Source organism: Megalobrama amblycephala, linkage group LG18 (assembly GCF_018812025.1).
Source record: "Megalobrama amblycephala isolate DHTTF-2021 linkage group LG18, ASM1881202v1, whole genome shotgun sequence".
Taxonomy (NCBI): Eukaryota; Metazoa; Chordata; class Actinopteri; order Cypriniformes; family Xenocyprididae; genus Megalobrama; species Megalobrama amblycephala.
In genome coordinates this window covers 20,719,913-20,743,820 of record NC_063061.1, presented here as the reverse complement: position 1 = coordinate 20,743,820, position 23,908 = coordinate 20,719,913, and the positions used below count along the sequence as shown (strand labels likewise).

Here is a 23,908-nt window from a genome sequence, read left to right as displayed (position 1 = left end):
GAAAATTGACTATCTCTGTATATAAAAAAATATATTTAGTTACCACTTGTAGTTCACTATGGGTTCAAATGTACTATAAGTAGTATCTAAATACATTTTTTAAATTCAGAGATAGTATATTAAAAGCACATTTAAATTCATATTTCATGGTGCCTCAAAATAGCACAGTTGAATACACTTAGATGTTCTTAAAGGTGCCCTAGAACCAGTTTTAACAAGATGTAATATAAGTCTAAGGTGTCCCCTAAACGTGTCTGTGAAGTTTCAGCTCAAAATACCCCATAGATTTTTTTTTATTAATTTTTTTAACTGCCTATTTTGAGCCATAATTATATATGCACCGATTCAGTGCGCGGTCCCTTTAAATATCGTGCTCCCCGTCCCCGAGCTCTCGACTGCCTTAACCAGCATAAACAAAGTTCACACAGCTAATATAACCCTCAAAATGGATCTTTACAAAGTGTTCATCATTCATGCTGCATGCATGCATCGATTCCTGTGAGTATAGTATTTATTTGGATGTTTACATTTGATTCTGAAAGAGTTTGAGGCTGTGCTCCGTGGCTAACGGGCTAAAGCTAACATTACACACTGTTGGAGAGATTTATAAAGAATGAAGTTTATGTTTAGTGTTTATGAATTATACAGTCTGCAAGTGTTTAATAATGAAAATAATGACGACTCTTGTCTCCGTGAATACAGTAAAAAACGATGGTATCTTTAACCACATTTAACAGTACATTAGCAAAATGCTAACGAAACATTTAGAAAGACAATTTAAAAATATCACTAAAAATATCATGATATCATGGATCATGTCAGTTATTATCGCTCCATCTGCCATTTTTCGCTGTTGTCCTTGCTTGCTTACCTAGTCTGATGATTCAACTGTGCACAGATCCAGAGGTCCTGCCCTTGTGTAATGCCTTGAACATGGGCTGGCATATGCAAATATTGGGGGCGTGCATATTAATGATCCCGACCGTTACGTAACAGTCGGTGTTATGTTGAGATTATGTTGAGGTCTTTTAAACAAATGAGATTTACACAAGACGGAGGAAACAATGGTATTTGAGACTCACTGTATGTCATTTCCATGTACTGAACTCTTGTTATTCAACTATGCTGAGGTAAATTCAATTTTTCATTCGATGGCACCTTTAAGATTCTCTTAAGAAGTACTAAAGAAGAATTTTTAGTATATTAAGTACAAAATTAGTGCACGAAAATAGAGCACTTTAAGTATATTATAGAAATTTACTTTTTTTTCACCTGGGCAGAGTAACGTTATAACATCATTTTCAACACACTCAAATGTATCTAATATGATAAACAGAGCTGCGTTACCTCATACTCATGACCGGAAAAGCGGAAGCAGCGCCAGCGACTGTGGCATAAAAAGAACTTCAAATTTTGATTCGTCTGACCACAGAACAGTTTTCCACTTTGCCACAGTCCATTTTAATTGAGCCTTGGCCCAGAGAAAATGCCTGTGCTTCTGGATTATGTTTAGATATGGCTTCTTTTTTGACCTATAGAATTTTAGCCGGCAACAGCGAATGGCACGGTGGATTGTGTTCACCGACAATGTTTTCTGGAAGTATTCCTGACCCATGTTGTGTTTCCATTACAGTAGCATTCCTGTATGTGATGCAGTGCCGTCTAAGGGCCCGAAGATCACGGGCATCCAGTATGGTTTTCCGGCCTTGACCCTTATGCACAGAGATTGTTCCAGGTTCTCTGAATCTTTGGATGATATTATGCACTGCAGATGATGATAACTTCAAACTCTTTGCAATTTTTCTCTGAGAAACTCCTTTCTGATATTGCTCCACTATTTTTCGCCGCAGCATTGGGGGAATTGGTGATCCTCTGCCCATCTTGACTTCTGAGAGACACTGCCACTCTGAGAGGCTCTTTTTATACCCAATCATGTTGCCAATTGACCTAATAAGTTGCAAATTGGTCCTCCAGCTGTTCCTTATATGTACATTTAACTTTTCCGGCCTCTTATTGCTACCTGTCCCAACTTTTTTGGAATGTGTAGCTCTCATGAAATCCAAAATGAGCCAATATTTGGCATGACATTTCAAAATGTCTCACTTTCAACATTTGATATGTTATCTATATTCTATTGTTAATAAAATATAAGTTTATGAGATTTGTAAATTATTGCATTCCTTTTTTATTCACAATTTGTACAGTGTCCCAACTTTTTTGGAATCGGGTTTGTATACTGCCTGTTATGTTCAGTTCTTTGTCGGTTCTCTTATGTTTAGTGGTTTGTGTTTTCTCCTACATTTTCCTTGTGTGTGTTCCTGAGTGTCAAGAAGTTTGAATAAAGACTATTCTGAGTTCCTACTTCATCTTGTTGTGCGTGCTGCATACCAAACTCCTACATAAAGACACAGTAGGGTTATTATAATTAACTAAAACTATTAAAAACATTTTTGTTAACTGAACTAATACTGGAATATTACATAAATATTATAAATATATTTCAGCCATGACAACTCTAGGAGTTAATTATTTTGACCAGCATTTATCAGCATGGGGAATGGAATATGAACTACATAAGCTTGATTTTGGCGGACAAGATCTGCTACGCTGCTGCTGTTGCTGTTGAGCAAATACAAAAGTTTGTTCAGCATAGTCAAAATAACAAACAAAAAGGTAAGCTGCTGCAAGAAAATGGTAGAACTCCCATAGCAGATCTCTATAGGTAGCGGAGGAGGGATAAACACAAGTTTTCATAATCGCTCAGCAGGGCGACCGAAGGACAAGATACAAGAAACATGGACTTCGTCTGAAATCGTAAAAATGCTGCATTAAGAGGATGCATTGAAAGATAGGACGGCATCAAGGATTGTCCGAATCCAACATTGGCTTCACTTCCTGTCTCTTGAGATACCTTCATCTGAAGAACCATAATCGCTTGGTTAAAGTTTCATGACTGAACTATGTATAAATATTAGATGAAAAACTGAAAATTAAAAATGTTGCCTTGCCTTGTGACCTATACTAAAATTAGTTAAAATAGAAACACTAAAATTACTAATGGAAAATAAATAAAAACTGAACTAAAAATAAAAAAAAAATAAAAAAAAATATAAATTAAACCTAAATAGTAAGTACATAAGTGCATAACAAAATTACTCAAATTTAAAATAAAATAAAATAAATATGAAAAAAAAAACTGTTGAGAACTTGAATAAAGACACACATCCTCAGAAAATTCTCAGAGCCCTAAAAGTGACACAAAAGGCATAAAGTGGAATTAATAAGTGTTTTATTGGTGCTCCAGAGACAGATAAGAAACCATTAATTATCTACAGTACCAGATTAAAAAGAAAAAGATTTGTTTAAAAAGAAAAAAAAAAGCCCTTATTTTGCACCCCAATTCCTGGAATGGAAACAGTGGAACTAAATGGAAAGAGTGCGCATGAACAAATACACTCATTATAGTAAACAACTTAAAAACAACTTATTTAGGTATTGACTTGTTTCTATGTTGAGTACAACGACTTACACAAGTTTACAGTGTGGGTCAAATCTGCGCCTTCATTTTCACTTTAACGTTGACATTTTCGTCTTGATTGGGAACGATATCCATCTTTCCTATCTAAGCGCATACCAAAAATGTTTATGTTATAAAATGTTTAATATTATAAAAGGCTCACATATCATATACAAATATCTTTACAAACTAAAACGGCAGCATTGCATTTGGTTTAACGAAAAACAATTTAACGAATCTGCGACTCTGAAACGCAACTTTCCTCAACCCGCCATATTTGTTTCAGCAGTGTGTTGATATGTGTTGGAGCAATTGTTAGCTGACATATATCATTCCACTTCTCTTACTTGTAAAGAAATGGTTACACATTTATAAAAGTCAATCGCTTATTGTGCGTGTCTAGCGGATATTATCTGGAATGTACCGGCGCGGGGGGAGCAAGAAGGAGCATAATAAAGCGGCTAAGGAGCAGAGCGACAGTAGCAAGTATGCGGAGCTGCTGGTGTTCGGCTACGCCTGTAAGCTGTTCCGGGACGATGAGAGGGCCAGCTACCACGATCAGGGCAAACACCTTATCCCATGGATGGGGGACAAGAACATCATGATCGATAGGTCGGTTAAACAAACCTAATGGGATTCATTACTTAACCAACTTAATGTCTTCCAAAGGGACGCTGGATGTATTGTGTTGTTTTGCAGCACAGGAGGAGCTGATATCATTGTGCGATGTTTACATGGCCAAACGTGAATAAAAGAAACTTGACAATGACAGATCTAAGATAACTTGCTTGGATTGTGATTTTTTTGTAAGCTCAATGAGCTGTCAAAACTGTCAAATGGTTTCAACAAGAAGTTTAAACCAGCCTAAGATGTTTTGCTGGTTTAAGCTGGTCTTCAAGCTTGGCCAAGATGGTCATTAGCTGGTCTTCTGGCCAAGCTGGTGCTCAATCCGAAAAGCTAAAAAGTATCCAGATGCCTTTTAAAACCATCAGAGAGACCAGCTAACCAGCTTAGGCTGGTTTAAGATGTTTTTATTTTCCTGTGCAGGGTTAGGGGATGTTTTAAATCTGAAGCAGAGTCCTTGCTCGCCTGCCCCTCACTTATATAATTTAAAATGAATTTAACTAGTCACATTGGCTAGTTAATATATTGGATAGAATAAATGAATATTAATCATAATATGAACCTTATGTACTGGGCATGTCATGTGAGGCCTCTGCTTCTTAACACTCTTTGATTTTGCTGTGGTCACATTTATATTGCATTCATACGATTAAATGCAAACCATAGCAAATTCACATTAGATTAGCCTGCTACTGTAAATTAGTCCGTGCATTAAGGTGGTTCTCACATATGTGATCCATGAATTGAATTCCATTATATGAGTTCTGCAGTCTAACATTGTTCTTTTGCAGGAAGCCAGTCTTTTGACAAGTAGTCAGTCAAATATTGTGTTCTTTGTCTGTTTTCTCTCTTCCTCATCGCTTTTTCCAGTTCAGCTGCAGACCTTTTGAAAATGTGAAAATTGATATCAAGCCAGGAGTGTTTTCAAACGCAGCGGGTTGCATTGAGCCACCTTAATCTGCATGGATCTGTTTCTTGTTTCCAATGTGTATGTGTGTGTCTCTCTATCACGTAATACAGAACTTATTTCCTCAGCAATTAAGGCTAAGGGGTCCCGCCAGGCCCCAATTGCCACCTCATCGCCCACTTCTCTCTTTTGCCGAAGAAACTGGAACTGAGAAGTGGAAAACAGGAGCGAGCGCAGGAAAATTTCCTCCATATGGGTTCTTACGGATAGGTATTTATGTACTCGGGCTTGTGTGGATGTACTTCTTTTGCAGTAAATGTAGGAATGATGATGGCAGTTGTCTCAATAAGTCTCAGTTGTCTGACAAGGGTACAAGTTGGAATGGTTTGTTGTACCATGTAAGGTAAGAAGAGCGTTGTTGTTTGCGTTTTATTTTTATTTATTCGCCTCTTGCGTCTTTTTATGGTTTTAGTGAAGAATTAGATGGATTTAGTAAGTTTATCATGCAAGTGCACTCATCTGTTGACCCCGTATAGCCTCTGGAGTGCATCATATAGGCCGTCTGCCTTTTGCCACCCAGGCATCTCCTCATGCAAACCTTGTAAGCGAAGTAGAATTTTGAAAGAAAACCATATATGTGAATATACAAACAAAAGGCTTTACTTTTAGGGTTCTCCAGTGTGGTGAGTATTTGTTGTATGTAATCCAATGTTAATTTCCTCTCACCTTTAACCACATGATTCATATTGCAGGTACGATGGCCGCGGTCATTTACATGATCTTTCGGAATATGACGCAGGCTCGTGGAATCACGACTACCAGCTGTCCGAGGAGGAGGCCAGGATAGAGGCTCTGTGTGATGAGGAGAGGTACCTGGCTATGCACACTGATCTACTGGAAGAGGAAGCCAGACAAGGTAAATGCACAGTGATCTATGAGCCTAGTCTTTTTTTTATGTATAATTCAAGCTAAGGTGGGTGATATGGCAAAAATATCATATCACGATTTTTATTTTTATTTTTTTAGGAAAATCCCAATTCACAATTTTTTTTTGCTGTTCTGCAAGTGACTGAGCAGTGCAGCTAAATTAATTTCCCTATTTTAAAAATGTAGCCTTACAAGGTAACAAAATATTTAAAAAACAAAAACAAATGACATATCATTTAGGTCCAAGTAGAAGTTGGCGAAGATGAAAATCTTTATTTCATTATTTTATCTTTTGTTATTAAAAAATAAGAACAAAGATGCACATTACAAATACAATATAAAAAACAAATGAAATGGCATTATATTTAGATCGTGGCATGAAAGGTTGCAGTGATGAACAGCCGATCACAGACTGTTTAAATTACCATTTAGTCACGGCTTTGATTTACTGACACAGACAAATCTGACTGTACATGAATCATTACATATCAGATCAGGCATTAGAACACAGTTACTTACATGTTATTGCATTACTGTCGAGTCCATGTTGTAAAAGTCTGTTTGCAAAGCCTGCACCGAAATGCGATTGATTTTACCAAAGAATCCCCAGTGAAATACAGAACACTGATGAATAAAGCTCAACTGAGACATTCACATTGTTGAAAATAAATTACCATATTCCTAGCAAAAGGATCCTTTGAAAGGTAATGTTATTTTTGTCCTGTTGTATCGCTCTTCTCTCCTCCTCATCTCAGTAACACGCCAATGGGCGGGGCTAAAGTTGCAGTGATGAAGTAGGCTTTGATTTCTTCTGCGGAGGTGGCGTTTCACCTGTCTATGACATAGGCACATTCCAGTATCATTTGTTCAAGCCTGGTGCCTGGTGTCAATAAAAGCTTTTATTGGACTAACAAGGAAGTTTTCAGTTCTGAAACTTACAGGATATTCTCAGAATGATGACCTATTATATATCAAAAGCTCAAGGAAAAGTTGATTTCTCAATTCATGACCCCTTTAACAGTAATAAGTATGAGTTATTCAGTGAAGAGCAGAAAGTCATTTTCTCTTTGTCTTTCATTGTTTGATTAACATTAATGACGAGCGGCTGCAGGTTTATTAGGCTGCTGTCACTTTTAGGACCTCATGCATGGATCTATATACAGACACGCATCCGGTTTTCTCCCAAGAGAACAGACTGTTTATGTCAAACTTGCGTGTATTTGGCAGTTGAAGTGCAATGAGACATGAAAGATAACTTAGTTCAAATGTCTGTCCCTCTATTGACTGCCTTTGAAACCACTTTGACTCTTCTAAAAGTGCATAAAGTGAGCGTAAAACTAATCCATATGAATCGAGCAGTTTAGTACAAAATTTTCGAACCTGAATGGCAGCCAAAAGTAAAGTTCTCCTTTCGGAAGCTCAAACGTGCAGAGAGAATTTTATTTTTGAACCTCATTGGTTACTTAGCATGTTTGAGCTTCCGGAAGAGGTTTGTCCTTGTGCATCATTCAGATTTCGTTTGAGCTGCTGATATGTATTGGTTTTACAATCTCTTTATGAACTTTTTGAAGCTTCAAAGTGATAGTTGCAAAGGCAGTGGAGGGACAAAGCTCTCAGATTTCATCGTTTGTGTTCCAAAGATGAATGAAAGTCTTACAGGTTTATAACAACATGAGGGTTATTAATGTCAACATTTTCATTTTGGGGTGAACTAAAATTTATAAAAATATAAACCAAGCAGCTTTATGATTACCTTATGTAAATAATAGGATGCATTAACTTATTCCTGCTAATTTCCATATTTTTACATCCATCATTTTGAGATAAAATGCAAGACAGAAAGCCATTTTAACAATTGCCTATCTTCCTATTTTTAAATAGGAGATTTAAATAATCTCATAATAAATAGGATATTGTTTTCCTATTATTAAATTAAATATATTCGTATTATTCCAAGCATATGACATTTTAATTACAGCAATCAATCATGCAACCACGTGAGCAGCACGTTCCCTGGTTCGTAGGATCACTAAACTCTCTCCTCCACCGTGAATAAATCGCCATCTGAATGCACGAGTTTTATCACTGAGGTGTCATGCAAATTTATTTTTACAGACTTTCAAGTGAGAAACAATTACCATCTGAACAGGGTTTATGACAGGGATGCAAATCTCTTCCTGGAGTGAACAGCCCTGCAGAGTTTAACTTCAACCATAACTAAACACACCTGATCCAGCTCAAGTCCTTCAGGCTTGTTTGAAAACTGCAGGGTTGGAACTAAACTCTGCAGGGCTGTTGCCTTCCAGGAATTGAGTTTGCAAGTCAAGTCCAGTCACCTTTATTAATATAGCACTTTAAAATAATGTCAGTACAGTCAAATCAATAATATTGTTGAACATTGAGTGTCCCCAACTAAGCAAGCCAGAGACGTTAGTGGCAAGGAACCCAAACTCCATCAGGTAACAGAAAATGGAGAAAACACCTTGGGAGAAACCAGGCTCAGTCGGGGGGGCCAGTTCTCCTCTGGCCATTGAATGAACACTGTGTGATTATGATTCAGGCTGCATCACGTGTCCGAAGTCAGATTTTGCACCCCTGCTGTATGATTTCTAGAGATGATATAGAGCAGTTTGTTCAGCAGGGTGATGTAAGTTTTGTTATGATTGCATCATCTGTGATTTCTAGGAAAAACATGATGCAATTCAAATACCAGCTTCAGATTACATCGTTCATTGTTTTGCCTAAAAACAAAGTACTGTCCAAACTCAGTCATAGAGTTATTCATAGATCCAGTCAATCAAAGATGTATTTTACTCATTTCTGTGTTAAACTGAGATTCCCAAGTCAAGGGACCTACATACTGACGCAGTAGCATATCTTGAAAACTAGAGCCAGTAAACAATTTTAAGCAGCATTTTCATTCTCAGTGACCCAGAATTAGAAAAGTTTGACTACAGTTATTTTAGAAGAATTTTAGCTGACACATTTGTTGTTAAATAGACTAGATAGAATGGATAGTACAGAAAAGGTAGTGTGCACTACTGTTCAAACATTTACCCCTGGTTTCACAGACAAAGCTTAAGCTAGTCCTGGGCTAAAATGCATGTTTGAGCTGTTTTAACTGAAAGCAACTTGCACTGACATATCTTCATATATGTCACTGCCATTGTTTTGTGTCAAGATGCACACCAATACATTTCTTTTTTTCTTTTCTTTTTTTTTCCTAGTGAACGTTTACAAAAGCTACTTTAATATCCTAATTGAACTAAGGCCTAATTCTAGCTTAGGCTAAGCCCTGTCTGTGAAACCAAGCCTTAGGGTCAGTATGTTTTGTTTTTGAAAGAAATATATATTTATATTTAGCCAGGATGCATTAAATGTATCAAAAATGAGAGTAAAGATTTCTGTTTCAAATGAATGATGTTCCTTTGAACCTTCTTGAGACCCCATTTTAACCATTTTTAAAGTTTGTAATTTTTTGTTGCTTTTTTATAAACTCAAACTATAACTATGCATGTTCTGAAACCACGACTGTGAGGTTTTTTTTTCTTCAGTCAACCATTCATGGTTATCGACTTGTGCAGTCAGACTTTGAGTGCATTCCTCTAATATCTTTTTGATTGTATTTCGTTTCAAGAATAGTAAAAGGTGCTTGTGCTTGTTTGTGTGAAGAGCGTAAAACTGAAATGGCTGAGTTTGTTTTTTTAGAATAAGTCAAATAAGTTGAGTTGTAGAATGTGAAAGTGTTCTCGTCGGGTTATACTATGTCACCAGACCGGCTCCTGGTTGCTATGTCAGATGATGTTTTTATGTGTTGATTAAAGCTTGTTCTGGAATGTTGTTCAAAACATCAATTTTGTCACTTGACTACACCCAGCAATTGAACTCTTAATTCAGTGAAGCGCATTTATGTAACACCTTACCTGATTAACAGGTTGCTGCTTACATCATCAAATATGTGTTGTAAGAAAGCAATAAGCTATATATTTGCTTCGGATGCACTGAAATATCCCAAAATGTCATAAAACTCTCTATTTTACAAGTGCTCATCCAAATCACTTTTGTAGGAACGTTTATAATCTTTTTCAGAATGTTGTTTCATAGTTTTCAGGCTATGCTGACGAATCAAATGAAGCTAATTAAATACAGCACATTATTATACCTCAGTATATGCATGACCAGGTTCAAAAGTGATGCTCCTTAGCTCAATTCGCAGTTTAACAATTTTTAAACAGAGGTGTGTAAGTAAGTGGGGGTGAATTATAATGTCCTTTGCTGATAGTGTCAGAATGCCATAGTCATTATTTCTGTCATCATCATGTAGATTCGCCCTTCGGGGGAGACCCAACCTCATTAAACTTGTATCAGTCTGTCTACATTAACATCCTATAAACCTTAATAAAGCATTTTGATTGTTTATTATTGGGCTGTCCTTGAGCTCAATTGCAGTTTTAGTAGTTGTGATTCTGTAGTGAGCTTGTTAAAGATGAGAATACACTGTGGATGTTTGGATGTGCAGATTGGTAGGAATATTGAGGGTCTGCTCTTGTGGTTTTGACAAAAGGTTAGTTTCAGGTTAAAGGATTAGTTCACTTTCAAATTAAAATTTCCTGATAATTTACTCACCCCCATGTTATCCAAGATGTCCATGTCCTTCTTTCTTCAGTCGAAAAGAAATTAAGGTTTTTGATGAAAACATTCCAGGATTATTCTCCTTATAGTGGACTTCAATGGATCCCAAATGGTTAAAGGTCAAAATTACAGTTTCAGTGCAGCTTCAAAGCGCTCTACACGATACCAGACGAGAAATAAGGGTCTTATCTAGAGAAACCATCACTCATTTTCTAAAAAAATGAATTAATACGTTTTAACAATAAATGCTCATCTTGAGCTAGCTCTTTTCTTCTTCTCTATTAGAATTCCGGCAGTGTAGACACTGCTAAGAGTATTACTGCCCTCCTCAGGTCAAAGTTTTAACTAATTGTTATGTACTTTCACAAGCATATTGTATATGATAATTTAGTTCAAACTTTGACCTGAGGAGGGCAGTAATACACTTAGCAGTGTCTACACTGGAATTCTAATAGAGAAGAAGAAGAGAGCTAGTTCAAGATGATCATTTATGGTTAAAACGTGTAATTTTTTTTTTTTTTTTTTTTTTTTTTAGAAAATGAGCGATGGTTTCTCTAGATAAGACCCTTATTTCTCGTCTGGGATCATGTAGAGCGCTTTGAAGCTGCACTGAAACTGTAATTTTGACCTTTAACCATTTGGGATCCATTGAAGTCCACTATATGGAGAAAAATCCTGGAATATTTTCTTTAAAAACCTTAATTTCTTTTCGACTGAAGAAAGAAAGACATGAACATCTTGGATGACATTGGGGTGAGTAAATTATCAGAAAATTTTAATTTGAAAGTGAACTAATCCTTTAACTGTATTTAGGTGAGTGTCTGTTTTAGGCGTTGGTTGTGACTGAGAATAAATTAAATACATCAACACTGTTGCTTTGCCACTGTCATCAGCACACACCTTGTCTTCTTTCAACTATGCAGTAGAATCAGTATGGTTTCTGTGCTGCATTTACAGTATAAAGTTGGCAATAGATCAATTGTTCTCAACTCCAGGCAAGAGGACACACCTACCAGAATGATTTAGATGTTTCAATTCTTTGTAGGTTGAAGGAGACATCTAAAACATTCAGGGATGTGTCAAATGTCAAACAACAATGTCAAAATGATTCCCGTACACTTGGATCTAGAAAAACCACTAAAAATGCTGTATTATGCTGCAAGGCTAGGAGTTGACGATGTCATTTTGTAAAGAAACACTACGCACCTATAGACTGAACATGTAATACACATACGCATGGCGTCACGGGTTTTTATGCATTCACGTTTTTATAGTTTAAAAAAGATGATAACAGTGACAAAAACTTTTGAAACCAGTTTTAAAAAGTTTGCATTTTCAGGCCCCCAACGCATCATCGTAATAGGTTTTCCATTTTTAGTTGAAAATGATGTAGTGTAACACCCCCCCCCCCCCCCCCCCCCCCCCCCCCCCCCATATTATAGTGCTGGCTTTGCTGTCAGGTATATTTTGAGTACAAGTTTTTATTTTTTTTATTTTTTATTATTATTTTTTTAAAGGGTTAAGGTAAAACACATTACAGTGTCAGTGAGAGTTTATTGCCAATTTTCTTTAAAAAGATTAAAATATTTAAGTACATTTATTTATTTTATTGCAGTAAAGACATTTATAATGCTATGGAAGATTTCTGTTTGAACCTTTGAACAGTGTATGCAAACTAAAAAATAAATAAAATAAGTTAAGCATTTCTATCTGAATTAAGGCTAGTCAAATAATGATTTGTTGGATCAGTCTTTTAGCCCCAACCTTGTGAATCAGCCGTAAAATTGTGGACAACAGAAAGAGAATGTTTGAGGACCCTGAACATTGCATTCAATTCAAGTTTTTTTTTTTTTTTTTTCATGAGAATCCTTTTTTTGATTTGCAGAGGAGGAGTATAAAAGGCTGAGTGAAGCTTTGGCCGATGAAGGAACCTACAATGCAGTGGCCTTCCGTTACAGTGCAGACTACTACGACCCCTCCCAGCCCACTGAGGAAGAGGAGGCCAACAAAGAAGCAGGTGGGATCCGTACAAGTCTAGAAACCACACAACTTCAAAAACCACATACTTACTTTGAACTGCTGCTTGAGTCTGCCTGAGGAGGTTCAGTTTCTGAGACAAGTTTCTGTTCTTCTCAGACACACTTTAGCTTCAAACTGCTCCAGGATGAAACGAGACCATTTCCCTTAGGTCAAATAAGTATCGTTTTTGAGCCTCAAGGCACTGGAAACTCAAAGTTTTTTTTAAAAAAGTGATTGAGGCAAGCAGTGGATATGCAGAGACTGTTAATGACCAGCAAGGTCCAGTGGTTCAGCACTAAAGGGTTTTAGCAAAAACATCACACTCCATGGCTGATTGCTTTATAAACACTGGAGCCTAGAATTAGTTTGAGTCCTCAAAGCTCGTCTCGAGCGGAAATTCTGTGACAAATGAGATTCTAAAACAAACAGCAATCACCCTCAATGCTTTTGTACTGCTCATTCACACCTGCTTGCGCCAGCACTCTGCAGAGAACAAGACACTTGGCCTATGGCGTGCACAATCCTTATCCCCCACACACACACAGTCAACTAGTGTTATTGATGTCTTTTTCTCACTGTGACTGTGATGAAGTCATAAATTTTTATAGAACCCAAACCGGAAGCCAGACGGCTCCCTCCCCGATCAGAGGAAGATCATTCACGATCATCAGCGTCAGACATCGTGATCCACAGTCCTTTCACTGACTTTCTGATATTGCCCACAAAATTGAAAAGTACTTTTTCAATGTGGCTAGCTGTTATCTGATTGGCTGGCTTTACACAACTTCCAAAAATAAGGGCAGGATTATTTTTTTATTCAGTTCACTTAGAAATAAAGTCAAGTTTACCAGTGCCTAGTTGCAAGAAATTTTGAAAACCCTTATTTATAATTGCAGTAGAGTATTACTGATTTCTTAACTTACTAACTTTATTATGCAACAAGGTGCGGGTTTTTAGAACAAGCCCCTTTGAAGATGAACTAATCACCTGATTTACCAATTTAATGGCATCTTATATTTGAAAGATATTTCCAAGATATTTAACATTTTTGTTTGAGGAATTTAGAAGCAAGATAACTTGATATCCATGAGCAGAACTGCATTTTTTGCTTTGTTTTCTGAATTATATCTATGAAATATTCTGTGCTTGTTACTTTTGGATATCAATATTCAGCCAGTTCTCCATTGATTTCTGTACAAAAATGCCTTGTTTTAATGCCATAATTGTGGTATAATCTAAATAAAATTTCATTCTGATGGTCTCGATTGTTGGGTTGTATTTTGTAATCTTTCTAAACGTAAAAAAAAAATTAAACTCGCATGACAACTATTTGTTGGATAGGTTTAGAACGGCCTTTTGATTTGTAGGAGTAACTAATGTGCTGCTAACCACTACATTTGAATATCTCCCTCAATTTCTTTGGCTGTTGCACATTATTGCACCAGCAATGTATTTCCATCTCGAGCCTCCATTTCCCTTCATATTGAATTCAGCATAAAATTTTAATTTGGTTTTTACCTGTCCTGACCAATTCATGGAAGCTAAGGGTTTAAGAGTTCATAGAGGCATGTGGTAAACAGAGCTGACGGGGCTTGTGGTCTCTCCAAAAGTTGGAGTAACTCAAAATGAAACTTAAAGTGCCTCTGGTCCTTTTAATGTGCCCTTAAATAAAAAAGCTACATATAGCTTTTTTTCTCCTCTTCCTCTTGCACCTCTGATTCCTTTTTGCTTCTTATGCCTTTGCTTTGATCTTTGCTGATTTTGTTTTCCCCTCACCTTTGCACTTCTCTCAGATCAAGAGCAGCCAGAGGAAGAGAGTGAGGAGCCGTTTGTGGCGCCCCCTGGCCTCCTCATCCCTCCGGATGTAGAGCTGGTGAGCAGATTATGAAATATACCCATTTGCAAAGTTTTAATTGGGGATTCACCAATATTAAAATGTTGGCAGAGTCTAATAATAATACAGTATTTATTTTCTTGTTAAATAAACGATTCTCCGATTTCATTTCTGTCATGAAATTGTTTTCGCCAATTTGAATTTCGCCCGATCGGAACCATCCAGTGCAGAAAAATTCTCTGGAGTCTAAATAACAATAATTATATATATAAAAAAAAAAAAGTTGAAATTTTATATTCACGGTCACTAAGGGGCATACAAATGTTTATGGGCGGAGCCACTTTTACTAAAACGGCTATAACTCGAGAACGAAATGACATCTTTTCACCAAACTCGGTACACGTGTATGGGCTCAAAAATTGTGCCGACTGGACACTTTGGCCTTTATTTAATAGATAAATGACTTATGGCTTCTGTACTATTATGTCTAAATACATTAAAGGTGCCCTAGAATCAAAAATTGAATTTACCTTGGCATAGTTGAATAACAAGAGTTCAGTACATGGAAATGACATACAGTGAGTCTCAAACTCCATTGTTTCCTCCTTCTTGTGTAAATCTCATTTGTTTAAAAGACCTCAGAAAAACAGACGAAGTTCAACATAACACCGACTGTTACGTAACAGTCGGGATCATTAATATATACGCCCCCAATATTTGCATATGCCAGCTCATGTTCAAGGCATTACACAAGGGCAGCCAGTATTAATGTCTGGATCTGCACAGCTGAATCATCAGACTAGGTAAGCAAGCAAGAGCAATAGTGAAAAATGGCAGATGGAGCGATAATAACTGACATGATCCATGATTACATGATAATTTTAGTGATATTTGTAAATTGTCTTTCTAAATGTTTCATTAGCATGTTGCTAATGTACTGTTAAATGTGGTTAAAGTTACCATCGTTTATTACTGTATTCACGGAGACGAGAGCCATCGCTATTTTCATTTTTAAACACTTGCAGTCTGTATAATGCATAAACAAAACTTCATTCTTTATAAATCTCTCCAACAGTGTGTAATGTTAGCTTTAGCCCGTTAGCCATGGAGCATACTATCAAACTCATTCAGGGGCAGGGAGCGTGTGATTTAAAGGGGCCGCAGCCTGAATCGGTGCATAGTTAATGATGCCCCAAAATAGGCAGTTAAAAAAAAATTTAATTAAAAAAATCTATGGGGTATTTTGAGCTGAAACTTCACAGACACATTCAGGGGACACCTTAGACTTATATTACATCTTGTAAAAACTGGTTCTAGAGCACCTTTAAAATACAGCAATACAACACTAAAAACTAAAATCAATAATTTTTAAATGCTGTAAGTGAATTTTGTCATCACAAATTATAATGTGCAGCATGAAAATGGATATTAATTTGGAGTTTTTTACATAGCATTATTGTTAAATTCTAAATGTCATTTTAAATGTGATTTTAGGCATAAACCTTACATATACCAGTGTTAGTTAATTTTTTAACATTAAAAATTGGGGAAATATCCAATAAAATATTCAATAAAATATTAAAATTATTTATAATAATTGTTTACTTAATTATTCATAATAAAACAATAAAATTAAATATTGACGATAAAATAAAAGTATTATTAATAAGTATTAAAATATTAATTCCTACTAATTCCTATTCACCGTTACCTACATTACCTACTTTCATTAAATATGTACTTGATTTGGTTTTCTTTTGTTGGATGTCTGATAACTTAAACCGAAAGATTGTAGCTTTGCAGTCTGCAAGAGGCCATTTATGACTATGTGGCAAATAAAGACTCTGTTCTTTTGTTCTTTTCTATTCAGAAGATTCTGATTTGATTGAGAGCTATAAAGATCTTCTTTTGTAAAACCTGTGCGCACGGTGGGATGCTAACGTCAATCTGTACAAACCCGACATGGGCTTTTATCTCTGCAGGATCCCTCTTTCAGAGCCACACACAATCACTGATGATTTTTATTTTACAGTGCCCGTAGCTGAAAGCAAGTTGATCCCACCAAATTTTTCTTCTCTTAAAGCTCAGGAGTCTCAGCGCCCCTCCTTTATCCTCTTAAACCAGGGATTTGACAGCACTTTCCCACCAAGGCCTTACTGGAAACATAGCAACATAAATACTTATCCATCCAGTGAGCCACCTGTTGTAACAATGTACTCTAACCTGCTCTTTCTTTGTTGGTGGGAGTGATATTTGTCTCAAGGTTGCAATATTAGTGGAAACCTTCAGTTTCTCAGGCTTGAAAAGCCCAATTAGTTTCAAGTCTGTGAGGTTCTTTGAAGGAGCCTTGTGAATTATTAATCTTCAGCTGCTCTGATTACCTTGCTTATTGTACAGTACATAGCTTGAAGCAACAAAAGAATCCGATTTTAAAGACAAACGTTGGGTTGTTTATATTCAGATTAGCAAGACATTGTTTGACTCTCTTGGTCTCTGGGGCTTTGAAAGCAATAGATTCTCTGTTTACCTGGACATTGGAGCCAAAGTGCCGCCCTTTGAAAAGTTCTCATGCAATATTCATACTTTCTTCTAATGAAGGATATGTGTCATTTTCACAGCTGTGACACTATTGGAACCATTTGTCATTTAAAATATGGCATCGCCATAAATCAGTTCAGCACATGAATATGATTTTGTCTGCAGCTTGAAAGATTTGTGACTATTTTAAATCTGCTTGTGTAGCTGGAAATGAATTAATGACGTCCCCGGTTAGATTCATGAAGCGCCGGCTCACACTCACATATAAATTGTTTGTGTGTGTTGATCTGCAGTAGAAAATCCTGCGCCTGAAGGCATTGATAATAAATGCTCTTCACCAGTTTTTCCCTATACAAATTTTCTAATGAATCTTTATTTATTTATTTTTTTTAAATGGCATATATTCTGTTTTTAAGCTTTTTCAGTATTTCAGTCTTGTTTACCCCATTTCTTTGCCATTTATTTCAGCCTGCGACCACCAAGACGCATGCTATTATTGAGCGCACCGCCAACTTCGTATGCAAGCAGGGGGCCCAATTTGAAATTGTGCTAAAGGCAAAGCAGGCTGGGAACTCTCAGTTTGATTTCCTGCGGTTCGACCACTATCTGAACCCTTACTACAAACACATTTTACGAGCTATGAAGGAGGGGAGATACACACCAGCCTCAGAGGGCAAGCAGGACCAGCAAACGGGTGTGTTTTTCATGTGTTACAGTTTATTAGGTTGTCCTTTTGTTTTTTAAGCATTTGTTGAAGTCAACAAGAATTTTTGATGCCTTTTTATTTATACACATTTTCCTTTTTTACCCCACAATTAATTTGGTATGTGTCATTTTAAACAACAACAAAAAAGGTATGAAGAGGTAGAATTTGGGTCGCACGTTATTGTAGAAAATCATAAAAGATGTTCTTTGGTTTGATTTTAGTCAGATTTAAATGCAAATAAATGTCTTCATAATAGTTTGTCATTGTGATTGCTCTCTTCAACCACTTTTCATGATTCAGTCACTAGATAAAATACAGTTCTGCCATACGGTTTTGTCTTAAAAACACTACAGTTCAGTTAGGGGTTTTTTTTTTTACGTTTTTACAAAAAAAATTCTAATTAATGCTGTTCTTTTGAATTTTCTATTCATCGACGTATCCTGAACAAATTGTGTCATGTTTTCAAAAATATTATTAAACGGCACAACTGTTTTCAGAATTAATAATACTAAGAATGGTTTCTTATGTAGCAAATCAGCATATTAGAATGATTTCTGAAGGATCATGTGACACTGAAGACTGGAGTAATGATGCTGAAAATTCAGCTTTACCATCACAGGAATAAATTACATTTTAAAATGTATTAAAATGGAAACAGTTATTTTAAATTGAAATAATATTTCACAGTTTCACAGTTTTTACTGTATTTTTGATTAAATAATTGCACTTCATTCAGAAATATTAAAAAACCTTACCAACATTAAAAAATATTTAGTTTCTTTTTAAAAGCATTTAAAAATCTTTAGTATATATCACCATTATTCAAGTGAAATGGGTTGCGAATGCAGTTTGATATTGACTTTAATTTAATTTCTCTGGGTGCACTAATTATGTTTGCACTCATTTTGTAGTATATATCAAAAATTTAACAAGAGTTGAATTGAGTCAGTTGTTTTTAAAATAATGAACAGATCTGAACACATGTGACATTTCTGAAGTTAACAACCCCAAAAATTGGCCCTTTTTTTAAACAGAATCAAAGTCAGACGATTCTGATGACGATGATGATGGCGATGGAAACTACCTGCACCCGAGTTTGTTTGCATCCAAGAAGAGTTCTCGTCTGGAGGAAATAATGAAGGTATGGCTTCAAACATACCCCATGCTGCTTAGGAATATTAATACATGCTTTTGACAGTTTTCAGACTGTGATTATGTACCTTGTACCCTGTATCAAATGTTGTATCATGCCTTTTCATAACTAAAACAGTAATGACGTACAATTTAACCCCCTGCTGTGTACACTGTGCTTAAACATGCATTTATTTGCACTCAGTTAAACCAGTTAAATAGGCAGTTACCATTATTTTCTAATTAAATTGATAAGTGATGAAAGCCATGCATTTCAAAATTGCTCTTAAGTTGTTCTATTTCTTGGCAGAACTGGGCCTGATATGAAAGCATCTGACATCAAAGTGTTCCCTTTTTATATATTTGTTCAAATAAGGATATCTCATCAGATGGTTATAGCTTTGATTTCTTCATCTAATATTCTGTATGTTTAATCTGACATGCTGCATCATTTTTAGAGAGTGGCACAGAGTGACATTGGAGATAAAAGCTTGTAAAATAAACTAATGTTGTCTGATTTGGTTTCCTAATAGAAGTCTTCAGCTCTCGGCTTGACGGTATAAGTTGGCTTTTCAATCATGAACTTTAACTTTTGCAATACTAATCTAATTCATTTAAAGGAGCTAACTCATGGTTATTACCGTCAAATACTGCCAGACTTGTCAGAAATGATTAAACTAAGTTTTCTGATGCTTAAGGAAGAGTGACTGTTGAACATTCATCTCAGGTCTTATGCTTGAGATCCCTCTGAGTGTCTTGTTTTTCTGTGGCTTAGTCAACCTGGGTGTTCTGGTTCTTCCAAAATGCGGGATTAATGCCACCCACGTGTTAAGTGGATTGATAACTAAATAGCAGCTCAAGTAACCTGTCATGCATTCATGGGGGCCGTTTACATTCATGGGGGCCGTTTACACTACATTGTTTTCAACTAAAAATGGAAAACTTTTTAAGCATTTGGCTGTTCATTTACATGAGAATGGCGTTTTGGGGGCCTGAATGTGCACATTTTTTGAAAACGATACCTTTATCATCTCCGTGTAAACTACAAAAACGCAAATTTGTAAAAAAAAAAAAAAAAAAAAAAAAAAAAAAAAGTGATGTCATGCGTATTACTTGTTCAGTCTATAGGCAAGTAGTCTCAGCCCGGACATCCTGTAGAATTCAACCAACCAGATGACGACTTCGAAACTCCTGAAGTGTTTCCAGTTAAAGGGATAGTTCACCCAAAAATGAAAATTTGATGTTTATCTGCTTACCCCCAGGGCATCCAAGATGTAGGTGACTTTGTTTCTTCAGTAGAACACAAATGATGATTTTTAACTCCAACCGTTGCCGACTGTCAGTCAAACAATGCGAGTGAATGGTAACACAATTTATAAGAGTCAAAAAAACATGCACAGACAAATCCAAATTAAACCCTGCGGCTCGTGACGACACATTGATGTCCTAGCACACGAAACGATCGGTTTGTGCGAGAAAACGAACAGTATTTATATAATTTTTTACCTCTAAAACACCACTATGTCCAACTGCGTTCAGCACTCGCTTAGTGAGGTCTGATCGCGCTCTGACAGCGAAAGTAATGTCTAGCACTCATTGAAGTATATGCGCGAGACATCACTGCCGCTGTCAGAGCGCAATCAGACCTCACTAAGCGAATGCTGAACGCAGTTGGACATAGTGGTGTGTTAGAGGTAAAAAATGATATTAATAATGTTTGTTTTCTCGCACAAACCGATCGTTTTGTGTCTTAGGACATCAATGTGTCGTCACGAGCCGCAGGGTTTAATTTGGAGTGCAAGGTGTCAGGATCTCAGAGACTTAGGTTAGGTAAAGAATCCTTAAAAAAAATAAAATAAAAAATAAAAAAGCCCCCCATTTAAGAATCACGTACTGAATTGTAGTAAAATAATAGGCTTTTTAGACAGACGGATTGAGAGTGACTTTTGAAGGATCAGCTCCACATCCTCTCGTACCACTGCTTTAGTCCATCTCCTATCCTGAAAATTCTGTCTTGCAGACTTAATGATCTTCCAAAACCTACTGCCAAAAAATAGATGTGTGCATTAAGTGTAAATGCAGACTATTAGACCTGCCACATATTTTATTACGTGTTATGGATTACTTTGTTTTTCACTGACTTTGTCTTTGACAAAAAAAATTTATTTTCAAATAGTAAAACAAAACATTAATATAGTTCCAATGATTGACACTGGCAATGAGAGCAATTTTTCATAATTTATGATTAATATATATTTTTTAAGAAGTTTTAAAAAAAGGTTTTATATCATGCAATTCTGACCTTTTCTCCCGCAATTCTGACTTTTTTCTGGAGTTTATATCTTGAAATTCTTAATCCTTTTCTTAGAATTGTGAGATGTAAACTCACAAGTCTCGCAAGAAAAAGTCAGAATTGCGAGATAAAAAAGTCTCAATTAGCTTTTTTAAAAACTTTTTTTATCAGAAACAAGCTTCCATAGTCATAATGTATGATTAAGAGCTCATATTAAAAACTGATTTAATAGTTAAGTCATGGCAATAAACTGTAGCTACACCTTTTACAGACTTAGAGAGCAATATATTAGGCTACTTTAATACATGATTCCAGCCTTTTATTCTCGTTGTGGTAAAATTGAAAATGTCCTGGAAAATGATCACTGAAAAAGAGTGGGAACCCTGAATGTAGTTACATTTATTTAAATGTATGTAATGAAATTACAGTTGTATAGAAGTTGTTATAATGTTATATAATGTAATTCACTTTAAAAGTTGTAACATCTACATTTATTAGGTTTATTATGTTTTTAATTTGCAAGAAATTATGCAGCTCTAATGAAATTCCAGGACAGCTATAAATTCATAAACAGACTTGCTGGAAAAATTATGGCATATGGTGGTTAGTTTATAATTTTCACCTCATTTTAAATTATGTGTCCAAAGACTATCACAAATCATTCTCACGATTTCCAAAAGACCTCATTTATGTTAGCCAGCTAAATGACTTCCTTGACATATATAAATCATCAGAGTTTGCACCAGGAATGTTCAATCCATCACAGAAACCCAGATGTTTAGTTTTTTTTTAAGGCATTAAAACACAAGATTAACAAACTTTTGCCTTTGTGATAAGTAGCTTTGCCTATAGACATTATACTTTCCTCCTTTCTCTTACATTTTCTTTTGTCTGTATGTCTGGAAATGTTAAAAATGGAGACCGTTTTGTACACACAAGGTAGAACCTTTTACCCAGAGAGCTCATTCATTGAAAGCTTGAAGTATGAGCCTTTGAGGAATAATTTCTGCCATGTGATGAATATTCAAGAGCTCATACTTGTAAGATAGCACCTCTAGAGGTGAAAAGTAGTACTACAGCTTCAGCTGAATAAGCTTCTGGTGAATGAATAGTTCAGTCAAAAATGAAAATTCTGTTGTTGTTTCTTCACCATTATGTTGTTTCTTAAAATATATGTTATTCAGTGATCAACAGGCAACAAAAATGGATTTTTAAGACGTGGTGTCATAATACGGTGTAGACATTCAGAGAGTCTAGACAGAAAATGCACTTGAAGACAAAAAAGCTGTCCGCATCTAGTGAACAGCACTTAAAAGGTCACCTCCTTAGAGGACAGAAGAAATTCCAGTAAAGTGCGTGTTCAGCCTGTTTTCTAAAAAGAAATGGTCTCGCAGGGTAGGGAAAGAACCCGTTCATGCAGGACGGCAACAAGCAGAAGTGATGACAGCGTGCAAAAGTCTATAAAGCATGGAGTGACATCCAGTGGCAGGAAGTACTGAGGAGAGACCAGTGCAGACTTGAAATCTTTGGTTCGTAGGGACATCCCAGTATGTTAGACGTCTTTTTCTTACATTGTTAGACCGGCTACCTTATCACAATTGGAGCGGTGTCTCACCTGGAGGAGGAAAATAACTAAATGCAGCCAAACTGTGCAAAAAGTTTGGAAGGATCTGCCACAGAGCCAACTGAAATAACTACAGATCAGTGTTCTCAAGTGAATTGATTCTCCAAGGGGAAACACAAAATTCTGGCTAAGTTTAAAACCCGATTTATTGACTTAACTCAGTTGTATGGTTACACACAAAATAAATCTTTTCTGTTTTGTTTAAACAGCTTTACACACATTTTCTGGGTGGGATATATATACTGAGGAAAGTACTGCACAGCCCATTGACGTTATTTTTTTCATGTGTCATAGCCTCTCCAGGTCATTGACCCAGATCACCCATTGGCAGCGCTCGTTCGAAAAGCCCAACAGGAGAATAATGGTGCTGTGGCGATGGCGCCCAAAGCAGAGGAAGAGCATCAGCCGGCGCCAGTAACCACACAGGTGGAATACAGCTCTGACCGTGAGTATGATACCAAATCATCTATATGGTTGAACAAAAGGTCATGGAACAGCTTTTTAGAAGTTTGAAGAGTTTTAGGCTTCACAATTAATGTAAATCTAATCAAAATCATGAATGCATATTAGGATTTTGATTTTATTTGCATTAATTTTGCAGACCTATGCTCATTATTAACATTATTATCATTATTATATTATAATAATGCAGTTTATTTATTAGCATGTATATTATGATTCATAATTTTAATTAATTGTGAAGCCCTGTGTATATTATTATTATTATTATTATTATTATTATTATTAATAATCTTAATTATAATGCAGTTTAATAATTCCACTAGCATGCATATCATGATTTTGATTTTATTTTCCTTAATTGTTCTGCCCAATGCATATTATTATTATTATTATTATTATTATTAATTTATTTGTAGTAATATTAATAAACATTATTATCATCATCATTTTATTGTTAATCTTAATTATAATGCAGTTGAATAATTCCACTAGCATGCATATCATCAACATCATCATTATCCTCATTATCCTCATTATCATAATTTCTATTATCATCATTATTATTATTATTATTATTATTATTATTATTAATCTTAATTATAATCATGATTTTGATTTTATTTTTCTTAATTGTTCAGCCCTATGCATATTATTATTATTATTATTATTATTATTATTATTACTATTATTTTGA

The 23,908-nt window shown here is 35.8% G+C and overlaps 1 protein-coding gene across 2 annotated transcripts in view; it reads left to right on the top strand.

Moving 5' to 3' along the window:
- The first annotated feature begins 3,771 nt into the window (after positions 1 to 3,771).
- The window catches only part of LOC125252966 (splicing factor SWAP), a 119,384-nt gene continuing 99,247 nt past the window's right edge, over positions 3,772 to 23,908 (top strand). The window contains exons 1-7 of one of the 2 annotated variants that reach the window (XM_048166685.1): positions 3,772 to 4,129; positions 5,801 to 5,964; positions 12,493 to 12,624; positions 14,420 to 14,499; positions 17,467 to 17,692; positions 18,739 to 18,845; positions 23,047 to 23,197. In XM_048166685.1, coding sequence (XP_048022642.1) covers positions 3,936 to 4,129; positions 5,801 to 5,964; positions 12,493 to 12,624; positions 14,420 to 14,499; positions 17,467 to 17,692; positions 18,739 to 18,845; positions 23,047 to 23,197 — 1,054 coding nt within the window. In that variant the 5' untranslated portion in view covers positions 3,772 to 3,935. Of the gene's footprint in view, positions 5,319 to 5,800; positions 5,965 to 12,492; positions 12,625 to 14,419; positions 14,500 to 17,466; positions 17,693 to 18,738; positions 18,846 to 23,046; positions 23,198 to 23,908 lie in introns of both variants that reach the window. The other variant, XM_048166686.1, reaches the window with a different exon arrangement.